Source organism: Crinia signifera, chromosome 1, assembly GCF_055691185.1.
Source record: "Crinia signifera chromosome 1, ASM5569118v1, whole genome shotgun sequence".
Classification (NCBI taxonomy): Eukaryota; Metazoa; Chordata; class Amphibia; order Anura; family Myobatrachidae; genus Crinia; species Crinia signifera.
Genome location: NC_139217.1, coordinates 331,004,154 through 331,024,749, shown reverse-complemented (window position 1 = coordinate 331,024,749; position 20,596 = coordinate 331,004,154). Strand labels below are relative to the sequence as shown.

The window sequence follows — 20,596 nt, the reverse complement described above, 5'->3', positions numbered from 1 at the left end:
CCCATATCTATTTCTCTCTGCACAAGTAACATCTGCCCCACCTGCAGTGCACATGGTTTTGTCCATCTAAGAAGGATTTTGTCAGAAAAAGTAAACTAGAATAAGGCCCTGTGTGCCTATGCACCGTGGGGTGCCTCTGGATGTTTCCAAGGATGTCTTGGGTTGGGGGGGTCCACGACCAGAACAAATTATTTATGCTCAAAGTGATAGCAAAACCAGGGCTGGTGGCTGTCAATCATAAAAGGTGACCTGAGGGTGACACAATTTACTTAATTTTTTTATTTATCCATAAGAAACTTTTTGTCTAGGGGGTGCCTTGAACAAATGCTGATATTCTAGGGCGCCCTGATGAAGAAGGTTTGGGAACCACTGGCTTAAGCCATGAAACAGTGTGTTTCATACCACACTCAGCACGGTATCCAGGCATTAACACTACATTGTCTAGGTCGATAGTCAAAAGGTCAACATGGTTGAAATGTCGACAGTCAAAAGGGCGACGTGGTCAAAGGCCAACATGAAAAAGGTTGATATTCATGATTTATTTGTAAAAAAAGATTTGTTCATACTTTACCATCCACATGGGGACAGAGGTAGATTATAATAGTGTGTCCCGATCCCAGTGAGGCACCATGCCCGAATCATGGTGAGCGCAGCAAGTCATGCAAGTGGACGGTGTACACCTATACGCGTGTCCATGTCGACCTATGTCGGCATAGACACCTAAAAACATGAGATACTCATGTTGACTTTTACCATGTCGACCTTTTGACCATGTCGACCGCAAGTTGTCCATATTATGACTGTAGACCTGGACACTGTAGATCTAATATACCATACCCACTCAGCATAATAGCCCTAAAGCTCTTGGCTGTATCTGCCAATCCTTCCAACCTGTATATGCTGTTATCCCTGTGTAATGTGTTCCTGTTTCTACCCTCTGATTAAGTTATCTGCTGTGTGACATGTCATGTAGCCTAACCTGCACTGAAACACGTATGTAAACTGTGACCAGCAATTTTTTGATTCTGCGATGACTTCTGGTAACATGGGCCGCTTATGTGCCAAAGGAAATGACTGTAGAGGGATTCTTTGGATCTCTCTTTAAAACTAAATGCATAAATGTAGCCCATTAACTACAATTGGCTAATGCCATCTTTAGCTAATGGACAAACACCATAACTTTTTATGGGCTACATTTAGCAGCGCAGTGTAAACGGGGGCAGCACTTGGAGAAGACATCATCTCCAAGCGCAGAGACCACTGATCGCCACGCTGGGGCCAGGGGCTGCCGCGCTGGTGGCAAGCCCAGCATCAAGGTAAGCTTCTTGGCTACCCCCAGCCTCCGTGCACCCCTAGCCCCAAAGGTGAATGGATGCCGCACACAGGCATCCATTCACCTCATCCCTGCCTCCGCTGCTGTCTGCACATATGTAATGAGCGGCCGGCTCATTTAATATGCACTGCGCTGGCTCAGAGGGGACTCCCCGCCCACGTGTAATGTCCGCCTCATGGGTTTAACTGTGCGCACACGCCATACTGACCACAAGTCTGGATGTCTGGACAGGGAGATGCTGGCATGGAAGATGGGGTACGGGTGTGGGTACAGAGCGGTCTCTGTGAGAGCGGAGGTGCCCAGATCAGCGCCTCTCCACAGTGACGCCGCCTATCAAAAGCAGCAGCCAGAGCAGGGCCAACTCTGGACAGCGACGGTGGTGGCTGCAGAAGCACACAACGGGCCGGGCGTACGGTGTGTCTATATAGACTATACAGGGAGTGTGTAGGAGTGCTTTCACACCGTAAACCTGCTTATACCCGGTATAATACCGGGTAATATGTGCGGTGTGACAGAGACATAACCTGCATGGACCCGTTTTAAGTAACGTTTTAAATACCGGGTCTAAGCAGGTTTTGCAGTGTGAAAGCAGCATAATAGGGACAACTTCCCAAATAGCTTGATAAATGGGACAATTTTGAGGTCCTCATAGAAATCTTTTGTGACTGTTTTTGTGAGTGTAGAAATCTTAAATATTGGTCACTACAGTATATTCCATAGTTAAATAGCCTGAATGCTCAAACAAGCATCAATTCTCTGGAAATATTTTGGGACAAATTAAGTAAGTTGTCTAAGATAACAGGTTATAACCCTAATACAGAGGCCCTTATTCTGATTGACGCGGACTTTACCGCATTCTTACGGATCGCGTCTTTTCGCCGTCTGCGCATGCGTGGAGAACGCAACGCGCATGTGCCACGCCTAGACTCCGTACCAGTTCGGCAAAATCCCGTCCAAAACTGTTGGCCGCAATCAGTCGGGAAATATGGGCGTATTATGGGCGTCATGCGGAATGGCACATGGGCGTAGTTTCAAAGTGGGCAAAACGGGGCAGAAACATGGGCGGACACGGGGGAGTACACTTATGTTGGGGGGCGTACATTCGGAAACCACTCCGAATGCACGCGATCAAAAAGGCCAGAAATGTGCGGTGTCCACAAGTGTACTATTGCTTTGCGGACACCACTCGTTCATGCGGTAGGCGAACGTACGCCTAATGACTACAACCATTAACACCTGAACCCAATAGAATCTACTCCTTTACTCATTACTCACTAATAGGACGCTTGTCAGTGCTTTAATTGAAACCATTGCTGCTTCAAGGAACCCGTACTAAACACCCACAGGATCCATGAGGATAGGTAATTGAATAAGTGGGTCATGTGATGTATAGCAGAAGATACTTCATAGTGGGTTGTTTGGCGTAAATACTCCGCTTACGTGCGGTAGCACCGCTTGGCTCCCGTTCGGATGCGGTATTCCCGAGCATACTCTGTAATACTCTGTAATACCGTGCCGAATCGGAGTGTTTCTCCCGCACACGCATGGTTTGTATGTCGTCCGTAAACACGCCCTGTTCTTAAAGAGTGAGTCCGTCCGAATGCGGAGGACACGTGGGCGTTTCTACGGACGATGGCCGCACGCGGCAAAACACCGTGGCGTGCGGACCGCACCGTAAGAATGCGGGAATATCCGCACCGATCAGAATAAGGGCCAGAGTCGTGTACAATGCCTATGTTCACATATTTAAATGATATTTTTGCTACTATACATGCCCAAAAAAGCCATTAAAACTCATATGGCACATGCACAACACTGTGTGCATTACAAAGATGTGCAGTTGTGATGGAGACATACGGTACCAAAAATGTACTGAAAAATGTACTGGTCGTTCTAATATGTGGAGATGGTCCCTTTTATTGGCGTGTTATCGGAGTGTCGCAGGCGCACCACTGAAGTGGTTGTGTACACAGATGCTTCATTGCTCTTATTGGGGCCATACTCAGTTGGAAAATATGCTATGCTAGTGCAAGTTTCAATGGTATAAATAACCAATAGTGTCATTCAGAGGTGGGGAGTTTGCCTGGGGCAGTACACCTGTCAAACCATAATGCAGGAGTCCTAAGGCGAACTCAGGGAGGACAGAAACCTCAGCTGCGCTGTATCATTTTATATTATGCAAATTATAGATGTTACTTCAGTGCTGATTGGTTGCCATGGGCAACTTCTCCTCTGGCTCACTTCTCAAATGAGCAGCCGCAGGGAAAATCAATGTCGCAATGTTCCCGATGTTTATATGGTGTGGATCCATCCAAAGTACCGATGTTTTAAAAACATTATCACACAACCCTGCCCAATTCACTGGGAAACGGCCAGAATGCAGGAGAATTGCTTGCTCTTTCGAAGGACTAACCCAAAACCTTGGGAGCCTCCCGCAGATTAGGAGGGTATTCAAGTATGGATAATCATTACATATATTTTATATCTATTGCTGGTGATTAATTCTCAATTAAAAAGATAATATGTACTATAATGTTCAGGGATTTAGCAGTGACATGTAAAGCAGTATATTGTTGTTAGGTACAACAGGGTGGTTTTGCCTTGGACAAAATTTCTACTTTTAGAATGTTTCAGCAAAACCAGTGAAATACCAGCAAACTCTGCAGCCTGCAGGCTATTGATTGTACTCTCTGTAAACATACAGTATAGGGTAAGCCAGTAGTCATTCATGTGCAGGCAAGCAGCAACAAAGGCTTGGGAGCCACGCCTCATGTTATGCGGAAGCAGGAGACATGTACTTTATTAGCTTTGCTGGGGTTTCAGTGGTAGCTGTGTAAATCATAAATTTACTCTTTGTAGTAGATGGGAGCTGCCACATTTTTCTAGAGGTCACTGACTAAACTGTCCAGGTTACAAAAAATGCCTATTACTGTCACCTTATGTAACAGCTGGACTGGCCACTTTATATCACTCACTCCACAGGTTTATTTTTAAAGGCTAAATTGCTCCAGAAATGCGGAAGTAGAGAGATTAGAAAAGTGTCCTGAAGAGTTTCCTTCCCAGTCATACGTCCTGAAAGGTTTAACTAATATAAAAATATCTGAAAACAAATATAACATGAGCATCCTTCATAGCAATGGAGATATACTGAAAGACTGTTCCAAAACTAAAAAGGAGAACTATGTAATGTAGCACACCTCTCTTGTTATTCCTGCAACCATATGCTCAGTTCTATTGCTCTGCACACCATGCTGTGTGAAGGTCACAGCGTACTCACAGCACTCTACTGAGAGACGTGCAGCTGCGTGTTCTGAAATACTTTTACTCTACATTCTAAAGAGAAGTTCTACTAATAAAGCCCTGGACACTCAGGGTGACTGCAGTCCTGTGCTGAACAAGGTTCTCAAGCACCAATCGCTCAGCACACATCGCTACACCCGCAATGTGTACTGAGTGAGAACACTGGCGATCTGACTAGATCTTGACTGCATGCAGTGGTACAACCACAAAACCACTTCTACAACAAAACAAATAGTAAAATAAAACACGCTCACATAAGTGTAATACAACTTTAATACATAATACAATCATTCATACTATACTCACCTATGCATTCCAATGTTGGCCCGTCCCCTTCTCCAGTAGAGGATCCAATCGGTAACTGTGGAAGGAAATTATACTTATGGAGTCCTCCAACGTAGATCACGCCTTCTTGGGTCCGTAGTAGCATCCCAGGGGTATAAAATAACAAACCAAACACCGTTCCCATGGACTGGACAAACCACAAAAATGTATGTATGTATGTGGCCGTCTCCAGCCATTCAGGAGCCGCCTCCCGTGAAGCTCCACCCCAGATTGGCTGGGGGACGGCCAATCCCCCCAGTAAATGTTAACATACATTTGTGGTTTGTCCAGTCTTTGGCCTCTGAATTTCTAAAACCAGGAACGGCTCTATGGATATAGCCATAGGGGGGCATGCCAATTTTTTTTTAATTATTTATTTCTTCTTTTTTTTTTTTTACACAGGGCTGCATTGCACGGATCTGAGCAATCCTTGCGATGCTACCGCTTTGTACATATTTGGTGTCCATAAATACAGATGCCAGATATGAATATGAATGGATACGGCCGGCTACGACATTGAAAAATGTCTGTAAGTGGTAATTGACCAAAGCAAGGGTAATTTGATTTGGTCCTGCATAGATCTGAGGTTTGACTTATATTGGAAGGGAGGAAGAAGTATACCATTAAATCTAAGGTCAAAAGAACAGCTAACATTTCTTACTTGTTCCAAGCCCATAAAAATGATAGTAACATAATAGTAATGCTGCTGGGTGAAATAATTAGGCGGTAGCAAGGGGAATTTGTATCATGCACAGGACAAGACAAACATAGAACAAAATAATTAATGAATAACCAACGTAACCTAATTTTGTATCAATCATATACGATAGTTACTTAATGTTGGAGGTGCCCCCAGGAATCAAGTACTCGGATACTTTGAAGAGGGAGAAACAGCCAACCTCTTAGAGAGTGTGAAGCTGTTCACAAGAGGGATTCCTTGTGGGAGGCACACTTTTCTGTTGTAAGAGATAATGAGTGAGATAAAATGTAGCTTTTAATTCCAATTATTTAAAATAATGGCTCAAAAAAAAAAAAGGGAAAAATGATTTACACATAATAAACTGTCTATAATAACAAATTTGATAGACAATAAAGGGTTGTTGCCACTTAGTGTCAGAATAAATTTATGTCTGAGCAGTGGCAGTTAGTGGTGTTTTTAATTAGTGCATACACTGTTGGTGTATGACCGGTTTGTGTCCTTCAATAGGACAACAAATGAAACGTCCAGCTTATTAACTGGTTGTGATTCAGGTGATAATCATGACATTGTTAATATAATACAATTGAATACAGAAAATCTCATCCTATTGAAGGACACAAACCGGTCATACACCAACAGTGTATGCACTAATTAAAAACACCACTAACTGCCAATAGTCATACATGTATCTTGTATGGATTACTGCAATGCCCTCTACCTTGGTCTCCCAGCAAAAGAACTGCACCGATTACAGCTGGTACAAAACACAGCTGCCAGGCTGTTAGCCAACCAGCCCCGTTCTAGCCACATAACTCCCATTCTCTACTCCATTCACTGGCTGCCTATAAATTGGTGAATCATTTTCAAGATCAACTTACTGAGTTTCAAAGCCCTACACGGCCAAGGCCCAAGGTACCCAAAGCAGCTTCTGATTCCATACTGTCCCACCCGATTACTGTGATCTGTAGATGAAGGACTTTTAGCAGGATTTTCCGTAATTCATCCGGGGGTTGAGCTTTTAGCCATGCACCTCCGACTTTATGGAACTCACTTCCCCTCACAGTTCGAGAGACCCCCCTACTCTAGAATGCTTCAAAAACTCAATACTTTCCTGTTTAATCAAGCATTTCCATAATTCCCTATGTTTATGAAAAACTTTTCTGTACTTCATTGTTTCTGTACTGTATTACATTCATTCTATTTGTTAAGAGCCTTGATTCCTATTGGAGAAAGAGTGCTATATAAATAAAATTATTATTATTATTATTAGTACCGGCAACTGTTTGCTGCCAAATAGAGCTACTCCAGCAGGTGCCAGCTAGTGGCCGCCTCTGTAATAAACACTTTAATTCATTACAGATACGAGAGGACTATTATTATATAGGATATCAGATAAGAAGATTCTCTGACTCAAAAAAGTATGACGTCTCAACTCATTCCAGTTGTAAAAAGTCATATAATCAACTCCACAGCATATTTCCAGTGATGATACATAAATGAACACTTTGGACACATAGGTACTTGTTTCCTAGCACGGCGCCCAGATTTTCTACGTATGGCACCGTAGGGAAATTGCATCGCATCACATGGGCCATTATAGCGACATGCGATGCGATTTTTTCATGTATTCTTTTTCCTCATTTTACACCACGATATCGCATCGCATGTCCCGCAAAATCGCATGCGATTGTATAGAGTGAGCGACACCATGACATTAGGTATACAATAATATTAGGTATACAATAATATGATTGTATGTCCCAAAAATAGATGTAACTCACCCCCCCCCCACTATCCCGAAGCGTGACGAGCGCAGCGATCCCCGCGAGGGGCGACGGAACGTGTCCACCGACTTTTTCATTACCCCACTATCCACGTTGGTGATTTTATATAGCGTAGCGAGCGTAGCGAGCCACTGAGCCCGAAGCATGGCGAGCGGCCGCGGATTACTTTGTATTCCGCGTCCACTATATAAAATCAACTCCACGCCGACGTGGATAGTGGGGTAATGAAAAAAGTCATAGGACACGCTCCGCCGCCCCTCGCGGGGCTCACTGCGCTCGACACGCTTCGGGGGTGACATGGATAGTGGGGGGGTGCGTTAAACCTATTTTTGGGACATACAATCATATTATTGTATACCTAATGTCATGGCATCACACACCCTTTAAAATCACATGCGATCACATGCGATTAAAAATCGCATGTGATTTTGCGGCAGATGCGATGCGATGGCCCGGGGCAGAGAGAGAGCAGTAAATAAATTACATAGGAAAATCGGGTACTTCTTTACTTTCACGGCGCCACTCTAGATAGGACAGATAGGATACTAGATAGGATACGATTTGTATGCGATTTGACATAAGATATCGCATAAGATATAGGATAGGACAGATAGGATACTAGATAGGATACGATTTGTATGCGATTTGACATAAGATATCGCATAAGATATAGGATAAGATTTACTATCCATTTCATTACCCCACTATCCACTAGGGCGTGGAGTTGATTTTATATAGCGTGGCGAGCGCAGCGAGCCACCGAGCCCGAAGCGTGGCGAGCGCAGCGAGCCCCGCGAGGGGACACGGATGTTGTTTGAAAGCAAGTCCCCAATATCGCATGCCATTTGCATGCAATTCCATAAAATACATTCCGTGTCCCCTCGCGGGGCTCGCTGCGCTCGCCACGCTTCGGGCTCGGTGGCTCGCTGCGCTCGCCACGCTATATAAAATCAACTCCACGCCCTAGTGGATAGTGGGGTAATGAAATGGATAGTAAATCTTATCCTATATCTTATGCGATATCTTATGTCAAATCGCATACAAATCGTATCCTATCTAGTATCCTATCTGTCCTATCTGTCCTATCTAGTGGCGCCGTGAAAGTAAAGAAGTACCGAAAATCGCATAGCATGGCCCTAAAATGGCCCATGCTATGCGATTTCACTAAGCAGAATAGCCCACTAAGCAAATAGCTTAGTGGGCGCCGTGCTAGGAAACAAGTACCCACACATATATATCTCTTTCTCCCATGAAAACACCAAGTATGTTGAGTGTTGAGTGTTATATATTCTTTTGTCTTTTCTACAAACATTGGCCCTTATTCTGAACTGAGCGGTACGGCCCGCGTGCGGCCGTACCGCCGATGTTTTCACTCTGCACATGCGCAGAGGTCAATCTGCGCATGTGCAGGCGAAATCGCCGCACATAAAGTTTCTACGCCGCAAAGGGGGCGTATAGGGGCGTGAGGGGCTTCATACCCTCATTTCCCTATGCATACGCCCCGCGTTTCATGGGCGTTCCCATGCAAACGCGGGGCGTATGCATGGTAATGAGGCTATGACGCCAGTGATGGGGGCGGAAAGCTGACATCGCCGGATGTCAGTTCTCCGCCCCCATACAAGCTTTCACACGGACGATTGTCCGTGTGGTCTCAGCTTGCGGGAGCTGGTGGGGCGTGCGGCCCTGCCTTCGATGGTCGCAGACCATCGAATGCAGGGGGCAGCTCCCACCATGGTGGAGGCGTACGCCCCACCATTTTCATGCGGATCGCCAGCCGTCCGTGTACGGACGGCCGTGGCGATCCGTATTGTGGGCGGGGATTGGTTTGTGCGGCCGGAGCACCGTATGCGGCTCCGGCCGCACAGATCTGAATAAGGGCCATTGTTACTCCTGTGATATTTCCTGTGGGCATAGCCATTGTAAATGTAATTGTACTTCCAGTCTAAGCACTCTATTATACTGTTGCATAACCGGTTTAACCTTTGCTAGTGGAATAAGTGTCAATTTACCAAAATGGTTTGAGTTAGCATTTGTTTTCCTGCAATCTGAGGTTTTTTTTTTTTAGACTCCCAATGAAATTATTATTTTGTATTAAAATATGCATCTTTTTCTGTTGACAAAGTTAACACAATACTTTAATGATGATTAAAGTTATTGTTTAATGTTGTTAGCGCAGTAACTTAAGCCCCATTCACAACTGACAACAAATGAAGACAAGTTAAGACAAGTTATATGGCAATGAAAACACCCCCCCTCTCATGTGCCCGCAGCAGGAGAAACACACCCCCTCCCATGTGCCCGCAGCAGGGGAAACACACCCCCTCCCATGTGCCCGCAGCAGGAGAAACACACCCCCTCCCATGTGCCCGCAGCAGGAGAAACACACCCCCTCCCATGTGCCCGCAGCAGGAGAAACACACCCCCTCCCATGTGCCCGCAGCAGGAGAAACACACCCCCTCCCATGTGCCCACAGCAGGAGAAACACACCCCCTCCCATGTGCCCGCAGCAGGAGAAATCAGTCGGCAACCATCAAATGATTTCTCCTAAGCTCGCAAATATGGAGACTGTGGAGACTGACTTATATTTGTGGGCTCCGGGACGACGACAGGGCGGGCAGCTGACGTCAACCGCCCGCCCTGGCACACTTTTTGCACATTTGCATTGGAATGTCCAGCATGTTCATGGGGACGTTCATGGGGACGTCCATGAAATGCTGGGCGTTCCCATGTCCCAGCGCCGCCACCGCCTTATCCGCCCCCCTCCCTCCCTGCTGCGAACAACCCTGCACCAATGTAAAGCTACACACTAGACCAGTGGTTCCCAAACAGGTCCTCAAGTACCCCCAACAGTGCACATTTTCCAGGTCTCCACACAGAATCACAAGTGACATAATTAGCTCCACCTTTGGATCTTTTTAAATGTGCCTGAATAATGAGTGCACCTGCTGGGTGACCTGGAAAACGTGCACTGTTGGGGGTACATGAGGACCAGGGATGGGAACCACAGCACTAGACAATAGTTTGAATGATTTTTCTGATTCTGACAGGTCAGAAAGACCGTCCAGTGTGTACCCTCTATGTAGCCGACAATACATGCCCCCGTCAGGCCTGCACACATCAGCTAATGTGTACCCAGCTTAAATATAGTCATCTAAACGACTCAAATATACTGTAATAGCCTGTAGACTCGTTTGCTGATATTTCTGGGATTTAGCAGTGACATGTAAAGCAGTATATAGGTACAACAGGGTGGTTTTGCCTTGGACAAAATTGCTTCTTTTAGAATGTTTCAGCAAAACCAGTGAAATACCAGCAAACTCTGCAGCCTGCAGGCTATTGATTGTACTCTCTGTAAACATACAGTATAGGGTAAGCCAGTAGTCATTCATGTGCAGGCAAGCAGCAACAAAGGCTTGGGAGCCACGCCTCATGTTATGCGGAAGCAGGAGACATGTACTTTATTAGCTTTGCTGGGGTTTCAGTGGTAGCTGTGTAAATCATAAATGTACTCTTTGTAGTAGATGGGAGCTGCCACATTTTTCTAGAGGTCACTGACTAAACTGTCCAGGTTACAAAAAATGCCTATTACTGTCACCTTATGTAACAGCTGGACTGGCCACTTTATATCACTCACTCCACAGGTTTATTTTTAAAGGCTAAATTGCTCCAGAAATGCGGAAGTAGAGAGATTAGAAAAGTGTCCTGAAGAGTTTCCTTCCCAGTCATACGTCCTGAAAGGTTTAACTAATATAAAAATATCTGAAAACAAATATAACATGAGCATCCTTCATAGCAATGGAGATATACTGAAAGACTGTTCCAAAACTAAAAAGGAGAACTATGTAATGTAGCACACCTCTCTTGTTATTCCTGCAACCATATGCTCAGTTCTATTGCTCTGCACACCATGCTGTGTGAAGGTCACAGCGTACTCACAGCACTCTACTGAGAGACATGCAGCTGCGTGTTCCGAAATACTTTTACTCTACATTCTAAAGAGAAGTTCTACTAATAAAGCCCTGGACACTCAGGGGACTGCAGTCCTGTGCTGAACAAGGTTCTCAAGCACCGATCGCTCAGCACACATTGCTACACCCGCAATGTGTGCTGAGTGAGAACACTGGCGATCTGACTAGATCTTGACTGCATGCAGTGGTACAACCACCAAACCACTTCTACAACAAAACAAATAGTAAAATAAAACACGCTCACATAAGAGTAATACAACTTTAATACATAATACAATCATTCATACTATACTCACCTATGCATTCCAATGTTGGCCCGTCCCTTTCTCCAGTAGAAAATCCAATCGGTAACTGTGGAAGGAAATTATACTTATAGAGTCCTCCTACGTAGATCACGCCTTCTTGGGTCCGTAGTAGCATCCCAGGGGTATAAAATAACAAACCAAACACCGTTCCCATGGACTGGACAAACCGCAAAAATGTATGTTTACGTTTGCTGCTCCTCTCCTGAACTGGGGGGTTGGCCGTCTCCAGTCATTCAGGAGCCGCCTCCCGTGAAGCTCCACCCCAGATTGGCTGGGGGACGGCCAATCCCCCAGTAAATGTAAACATACATTTGTGGTTTGTCCAGTCTTTGGCCTCTGAATTTCTAAAACCAGGAATGGCTCTATGGATATAGCCGTAGGGGGGCATGCCAATTTTTTAAAAATGATTTATTTCTTCTTTTTTTTTTTTACACAGGGCTGCATTGCACGGATCTGAGCAATCCTTGTGATGCTACCGCTTTGTATATATTTAGTGTCCATAAATACAGATGCCAGATATGAATATGAGTGGATACGGCCGGCTACGACATTGAAAAATGTCTGTAAGTGGTAATTGACCAAAGCAAGGGTAATTTGATTTGGTCCTGCATAGATCTGAGGTTTGACTTATATTGGAAGGGAGGAACAAGTATAGCATTAAATCTAAGGTCAAAAGAACAGCTAACATTTCTTACTTGTTCCAAGCCCATCAAAATGATAGTAACATAATAGTAATGCTGCTGGGTGAAATAATTAGGCGCCATGACCTTGTCTACCACTGCTATGCAGATGATACACAACTGTATTGGTCCTTTGCTCCAGGCACTGAAAACCCAATAACATTCCTAAATAGCTGTCTAGCTGAGCTCCAGGAGTGGATGAGTGCCAGTTGGCTGAGACTGAAGCCTGATAAAACAGAGGTCCTTATGATAGGATCTCAACATCAAAGGACAAGACTGCAGCATAGCCACCCAACTGGACTGACACTCGGAGGTACAGAATTACAAAATTCTGATTATGTGTGGAATCTCAGATATCAGCCACAATTAAATCCCCATTCTTTCATCTGAGGAACATAGCCAGAATTAAACACTTAATCCCCACTGAAAATTGCCAAAAGTCATACATGTATCTTGTTTGGATTACTGCAATGCCTTCTACCTTGGTCTCCCAGCAAAAGAACTGCACCGATTACAGCTGGTACAAAACACAGCTGCCAGGCTGTTAGCCAACCAGCCCCGTTCTAGCCACATAACTCCCATTCTCTACTCCCTTCACTGGCTGCCTATAAAATGGCGAATAATTTTCAAGATCAACTTACTGAGTTTCAAAGCCCTACACGGCCAAGGCCCAAGGTACCCAAAGCAGCTTCTGATTCCATACTGTCCCACCCGATTACTGTGATCTGTAGATGAAGGACTTTTAGCAGTACCCAGGATTTTCCGTAATTCATCCGGGGGTTGAGCTTTTAGCCATGCACCTCCGACACCTGGAACTCACTTCCTCTCACAGTTCGAGACCCCCCTACTCTAGAATGCTTCAAAAACTCAATACTTTCCTGTTTAATCAAGCATTTCCATAATTCCCTATGTTTATGAAAAACTTTTCTGTACTTCATTGTTTCTGTACTGTATTACATTCATTGTATTTGTTAAGAGCCTTGAGTCCTATTGGAGAAAGAGTGCTATATAAATAAAATTATTATTATTATTATTAGTACCGGCAACTGTTTGCTGCCAAATAGAGCAACTCCAGCAGGTGCCAGCTAGTGGCTGCCGCTGTAATAAACACTTTAATTCATTACAGATACGAGAGGACTATTATTATATAGGATATCAGATAACTCATTCCAGTTGTAAAAAGTCATATAATCAACTCCACAGCATATTTCCAGTGATGATACATAAATGAACACTTTGGACACATCGGACACATTTGGACACATTGTTTCCTAGCACGGCGCCCAGATTTTCTACGTATGGCACCGTAGGGAAATTGCATCGCATCACATGGGCCATTATAGCGACATGCGATGCGATGCGATTTTTTCATGTATTCTTTTTCCTCATTTTACACCACGATATCGCATCGCATTGCATGTCCTGCAAAATCGCATGCGATCGCATGCGATTGTATAGAGTGAGCGACATCATGACATTAGGTATACAATAATATTAGGTATACAATAATATGATTGTATGTCCCAAAAATAGATGTAACTCACCCCCCACTATCCCGAAGCGTGACCAGCGCAGTGATCCCCGCGAGGGGCGACGGAACGAGTCCACCGACTTTTTCATTACCCCACTATCCACGTTGGTGTGGAGTTGACTTTATATAGTGTGGCGAGCGTAGCGAGCCATCGAGCCCGAAGCGTGACGAGCGCAGCGATCCCCGCGAGGGGTGGCGGAACGTGTCCTCCGACTTTTTCATTACCCCACTATCCACGTTGGTATGGAGTTGACTTTATATAGTGTGGCGAGCGTAGAGAGCCACTGAGCCCGAAGCGTGACGAGCGCAGCGATCCCCGCGAGGGGCGGCGGAACGTGTCCTCCGACTTTTTCATTACCCCACTATCCACGTTGGTGTGGAGTTGATTTTATATAGTGTGGCGAGCGTAGCGAGCCACTGAGCCCGAAGCGTGGCGAGCGGCCGCGGATTACTTTGTATTCCGCGTCCACTATATAAAATCAACTCCACGCCGACGTGGATAGTGGGGTGATGAAAAAAGTCTTAGGACACGCTCCGCCGCCCCTCGCGGGGCTCGCTGCGCTCGACACGCTTCGGGGGTGACATGGATAGTGGGGGAGTGCGTTAAACCTTTTTTTGGGACATACAATCATATTATTGTATACCTAATGTCATGGCATCACAAACACCCTATAAAATCACATGCGATCGCATGATATTAAAAATCGCATGTGATTTTGCGGCAGATGCGATGCGATGGCCCGGGGCAGAGAGAGAGCAGTGAATAAATTACATAGGAAAATCGCATTGCATGGCCCTAAAATGGCCCATGCTATGCGATTTCACTACACAGAATAGCCCACTAAGCAAATAGCTTAGTGGGCACCGTGCTAGGAAACAAGTACCCACACATATATCTCTTTCTCCCATGAAAACACCAAGTATGTTGAGTGTTATATATTCTTTTGTCTTTTCTACAAACATTGTAACTCCTGTGATATTTCCTGTGGGCATAGCCATTGTAAATGTAATTGTACTTCCAGTCTAAGCACTCTATTATACTGTTGCATAACCGGTTTAACCTTTGCTAGTGGAATAAGTGTCAATTTACCAAAATGGTTTTAGTTAGCATTTGTTTTCCTGCAATCAGAGGGGTTTTTTTTTTTAGACTCCCAATGAAATTATTATTTTGTATTAAAATATGCATCTTTTTCTGTTGACAAAGTTAACACAATACTTTAATGATGATTAAAGTTATTGTTTAATGTTGTTAGCGCAGTAACTTAAGCCCCATTCACAACTGACAACAAATGAAGACAAGTTAAGACAAGTTAAGAGATATGGCAATGAAAACACCCCCCCTCCCATGTGCCCGCAGCAGGAGAAACACACCCCCTCCCATGTGCCTGCAGCAGGAGAAACACACCCCCTCCCATGTGCCCGCAGCAGGAGAAACACACCCCCTCCCATGTGCCCGCAGCAGGAGAAACACACCCCCTCCCATGTGCCCGCAGCAGGAGAAACACACCCCCTCCCATGTGCCCGCAGCAGGAGAAATCAGTCGGCAACCATTGAATGATTTCTCCTAAGCTCGCAAATATGAAGACTGTGGAGACTGACTTATATTTGTGGGCACCGGGACGTCAACCGCCCGCCCTGGCACACTTTTTGCACATTTGCAGTGGAATGTCCAGCATGTTCATGGGGATGTTCATGGGGACGTCCATGAAACGCTGGGTGTTCCCATGTCCCAGCGCCGCCACCGCCTTATCCGCCCCCCTCCCTCCCTGCTGCGAACAACCCTGCACCAATGTAAATTGCGGAGGCTGCTCGAAGTCGGGGTTTGCACATGTACACACATCGGGGAAAGGGCCGATTTAGGTTTAATGCGAGTGAGACAGAATCTGCCCCGTTATGTATGTAAGCTATGTCACTATTACTGACTGCGAGCATGTTCCACCACTGGAACCACAAGGGTCTCAGTGCTTGCAGTCTACTGGGAACACTGAATACGTGTCCCAACATAGACCTGGTTAAATTAATAATTTAAGGAAGAAAATGTAAAATAATAGAAGTAGACCCCCCTATAGTAATAATGTCAGAGGCCATATTGCAGCTGCAGACTGTTATGTTCTCTTGTGTACTGGATGGATTCTGCTGGAACATCAGAACAATGAATGGCAGCTCCAGCGAGGATAGAATTATAAGCAGCTACTGTAAGCAGCTTATTGCTCTTCTAGTGGCCATTTCTATTCCCAAGCCATTGAAGATAGGTAAAAATAGATGATCTTTATAGGCTCATATTATAGGGTGTGGGCTGCTGCAGGGTGTTACTCGCCAGGTATGGGTCATTGAATCGACACATATTAGGTCGACCACTGACCACTGAAGGTCGACATGGTTTAGGTCCACACATAATATAGGTCGACGCGGCTAAGGTCGACACAGTTGTAAGATTGACACAATGATTGTACCAAAAATTGCTATTTCCTGCAATTGAGTCTCAAAAACCCAAAGACTAAATATAGTATAAATGGAACTCTAATGGAAACTACTGAGGAAGAGAGGGATCTAGGTGTCACTATTTCAGGTAGGCAATGAAGAAGGCAAGTCAGATGCTTGGTTGCATAGGAAGAGGTATCAGCAGCAGAAAGGAAAAAGTAATAATGCCACTGTATAGGTCATTGTTACGACCTCACCTAGAGTACTGTGTCCAGTTCTGGAGGCCATATATATCCAGAAGGATATAAATACATTAGAGACTGTACAAAGAAGGGCAACTAAAATGGTGCATGGACTACATCGCAAAACGTACCAGGAAAGACTAAAAGATCTTAATATGTATAGTTTGGAGCAGAGAAGGGAAAGGGGGGACATGATAGAAACTTTCAAATATATCAAGGGCTTTGAAGAATGTCTCCCACCTGGACCTTGTTAAAGCAGGGTTGCCGACCCTCCCGGAATTTCCGGGAGTCTCCCGAAAATCGGGGCTCCCTCACGGCCCCCCGGAAGGGTGGGCAACCCTCCCGGATTCAGGGGGGACCCCCGCTGTCCCCCGGATCGCGGCATTAAAATGCCGCAATCCTCGGGCCTCAGAGGAGGGGGCGGAGCTAAGATGACACAATCGCGTCATTTTAGCCCCGCCCCCTCCACGGAGATCACTGAATTAGCTGGTTTAACAGCATGGGGGCGGGGCTTAGTGATGTCACGCTTAAGCCCCGCCCCCTGAGCGGCTACTGACTCTCTCCTCTCCGGGCTTCTCCCGGAGAGGAGAAGAAGAACGTCGGCAACCCTGGCTTTAACAAGGTCCAGGTGGGAGACATTCTTCACAGGAAGAGGAGCAGCAGAACACAAGGAAGATTCAGGAGGAATTTGAGGAAGAATTTCTTCCCAGAAAGAGGTGGTAGAGGCAAATACAGTAGAGCAATGTAAACATGCTTGGGATAGGCATATTGATATCCTTACAAAGAAATAAGGATCAAATATGGTTTGAGGTAACATGTTTAAAAAGAGGCAGACTAGATGGGCCAAGTGGTTCTTATCTGCTGTCAAATACTACGTTTCTATTAGTCAAAAGGTCAACATGAGTTTTTCCTAAAAAAACCTTGTCCCGAATGACGACATGGACACCGTCATAGTGTACCGCGTCCCCTCGTATGGCTCGTTGTGCTTTCTACGCTCGGCACACTATTCTATTCTCCCTCCACGTCCTAGTGGATGGTAGAGCACATGTCAGCTCAAAAAAACATGAAAACTCATGTCAACATATTGACTGTGAACCTATTTATTGTTGCCCTAATGCTTGTGTCGACCTTCTAACCCTGTCAACATTAACCATGCCGACCTATTTCATTTGTCGAACTATGCCAAGTGTTGACCTAACGACTGTATAACTACCCACCAAGGGGTGACACCAAAGTGCGGATTCCTCCTCAGTGACAGGAGCTGGATGCTGCACTGTAACATGACGTGCAACTAGGGAAGCCAATCCCTGGGCATTTTTTCAATCCTGGGATTCGGGATTGAAAAAAGTTCAATCCCGAGATTCCCGGGATTGTCTTTCCTAATTAAAAAACCGCCCTGGCCGCCCCGCATTTACTTACATTTTGCCGGTGTGGCCGGATTGCTGGGTGGGAGCCGGATTGCCAGGTTTGCAGCTTAATACTGCCGGGAGCCGGGTTGCTGGGTGGGTGGTTCATACTGCGGAGTTGGTTAGAGGGCTGGCTAGGTGGACGGGCGGCTTCATAGTGCCGGCCCTGGCGTGATCACTGCCTGTCTGCCTGCGCAGTGTGACCTCTGATCTCGTCACGCTGAGAGGTCACGCTGCATAGTGCTGCTCTGCCAGGTATGGGACAAGCTGGGCAGTGTCTGAGCGTTAGCTCAGACGCTGCCTGGCATTAGACTGCGCATGCACAGTCTAATCCGGAAATCCCTGGATTGGAAACTCCAATCCCGGTATTGAAATCCCGGCGTTTTGGGGGCCAAATCCCGGGATCCCGCCGATCCCGGGATTGCCCACCCTACGTGCAACACTCAGCTCCTGTCTAAATGCAGGTTTTTGGTTGATAAGTGTACAGTCAATAGGTTGACTCCAAAAGCTCAACATGCACAAGTTCGACATTGCCAAAAGGTCAACATGCACAAGGTGTGCATTAACAAAAGGCCGACATTTCATGATTTTTGTTTTTATTTTTGAGGGGGGGGGGGGGGGGGGGGACCTTTTTCAATGCTTCACCCTCCACCTGGACTCTGATTCAAAATGTTAAACTTTTTTTAGTGCAGCGGTACTGGAGCAATCCATCTGGCCCAAAGCCATTTTGTTAATGTCAACCATGTGCATATTGGTGTTGACTTATGGACTGTGCATCTAGACACTGTTGACCCTTCAATTCGAAACCACACTGCACATCCTAGCATCTCCAGAACTGCATGACTGAAGAACAATAGGGGTCAGGCTGCAAAGTCATTTCCATCCCCATGAGGCCATGTCTCTTTTAGCAAGGCCACACCTCTTTGGAGTGTTCATAAGGTATTCACCCGCAATGGGTGTCACCAGAATAAAGCTAGGTTCATACAAACTGATGTGTACCCAGCAATGTTATGGACCCAGTGGGAGTGCCCTCATACACACTTGCGGTTGCCGGCAGCAATAAGCGACAGCAGGGGGAGTGGGAGGTATCCCGCATTCTGCAGCTTGGCCCTCATTAACCAGGTCCTCCCTTCTCTGTACATGCAGGACAAAATAGGACATTGTTAACAACTCATAGGAGCGTGCGCCGTTAACTATATAATGACACCAACACTGCATGTGCAGAATAAAAGCAGATAAATATACTGACACTTGTATGCTGAATTGTACGCACTTATCAGGGGCAGTGCCCCTACACACGTGCATGGGTTTATATGCATCATCGTTTTACATTTAAAAGGCAATCTGATCCTGGTTTAACCATTCAAATTAGTGCTGCCATAACCGCGCCCGTACTTGTATCTTACAGGTTATTACTTAAGGCCATATTTTTATTTATTATTTCATTTTATTCTACCAATGAATAACCTACAGTTCTCTGAATAACAAGGATACAACAACCCAATAGAACACATATTGTATTTGTGTTTCCATACCCTGTTGTGGCATGCCTACAGTACTTCTTAAATGAGACTTTTCACAAAATAGGCGACAATCTGTGGCATTATGCAAGGTTTATTTTCTGAAAGGGGCAAACAACTAGTAAAATGCAGACAGATAGAAATATAGCTGCTGTTCCCCATTCTCCTGCTACCCCCCATCCCTGGAGGATCAAAGACTGATTCACTTTCGCTTTCTACAGTGTGTCCTATGGAACACCGTATGCCATATGGAACACCCTGATCTCTTCATTAGAAAATGTCAAATTAGCTGCAAATACTGAACACTACCCTCCACACGACGCTTTGTATACAGTTACACACTGCATGAAAATCTCTGGAAATACTGATGCCTCAGGGGGTATAACCGGTTCTGTGTTACACAATCACCAGGGATGGGATGCTATGTGTACTCTGCATGAAGCAACGCAAAGGGGAGACTACAGAGATTACACCCAGATGGTGGAGGCACATATAGGGATATCATAATTTTGTAGCTCCATTCATTTTCAACACACAATGCAGTATACCATGTCGCCCTCCCCACTAGAACTGTATATGTGAGGGTCCATATGCCCAGTCCCTGATACACTCCCTCCCTCCTCATCCTCTGGTTGCCATCACTATCCCCCTCTATTATACATTGTGCTACTACCTGCTGTCCTCCTTGGAGTGTGCCATGCCGATTCTGTCTCTCAGGGGATGCTGGCGCTGCCTGTCTCTCTAGGCTGGTCTCGGTGGTGTGTTGTGTGTGTGTGCTATGTGGCAGCGGCAGCCTCTCAGCCAGTCAGTTTATGGGTATGAACCTGTATCTTGTGAGACAAGACGTCACTGGAGGCAAGTCTCTTACTGACCAATGGCGATGGCTTTCCCCACCAGGATGCTACAATGGATGCATTCTATTCCTGACTGGACTGACGGGAGAGTTGTGTGAGGGCTGATTGAAGTTAATACCAACTATAAATGGCTGAATAATTCCCTATTTGGCTGCCAGGAGTCTGCAGTGTGCTGCGATGCTGCCTGTATAATGGGATCCTGATGTGTGTAATGCAACAAGTAAATG

General features: G+C 45.6%; 1 protein-coding gene across 1 annotated transcript in view; it reads right to left on the bottom strand.

Annotated features, from left to right (window-relative positions):
- The window catches only part of PNP (purine nucleoside phosphorylase), a 50,914-nt gene extending 30,566 nt beyond the window's left edge, over positions 1-20,348 (bottom strand). The window contains exon 1 of the mRNA XM_083145158.1: positions 20,189-20,348. Coding sequence (XP_083001284.1) covers positions 20,189-20,214 — 26 coding nt within the window. The 5' untranslated portion in view covers positions 20,215-20,348. The remainder of the gene's footprint in view (positions 1-20,188) is intronic.
- Positions 20,349-20,596: the final 248 nt, after the last annotated feature.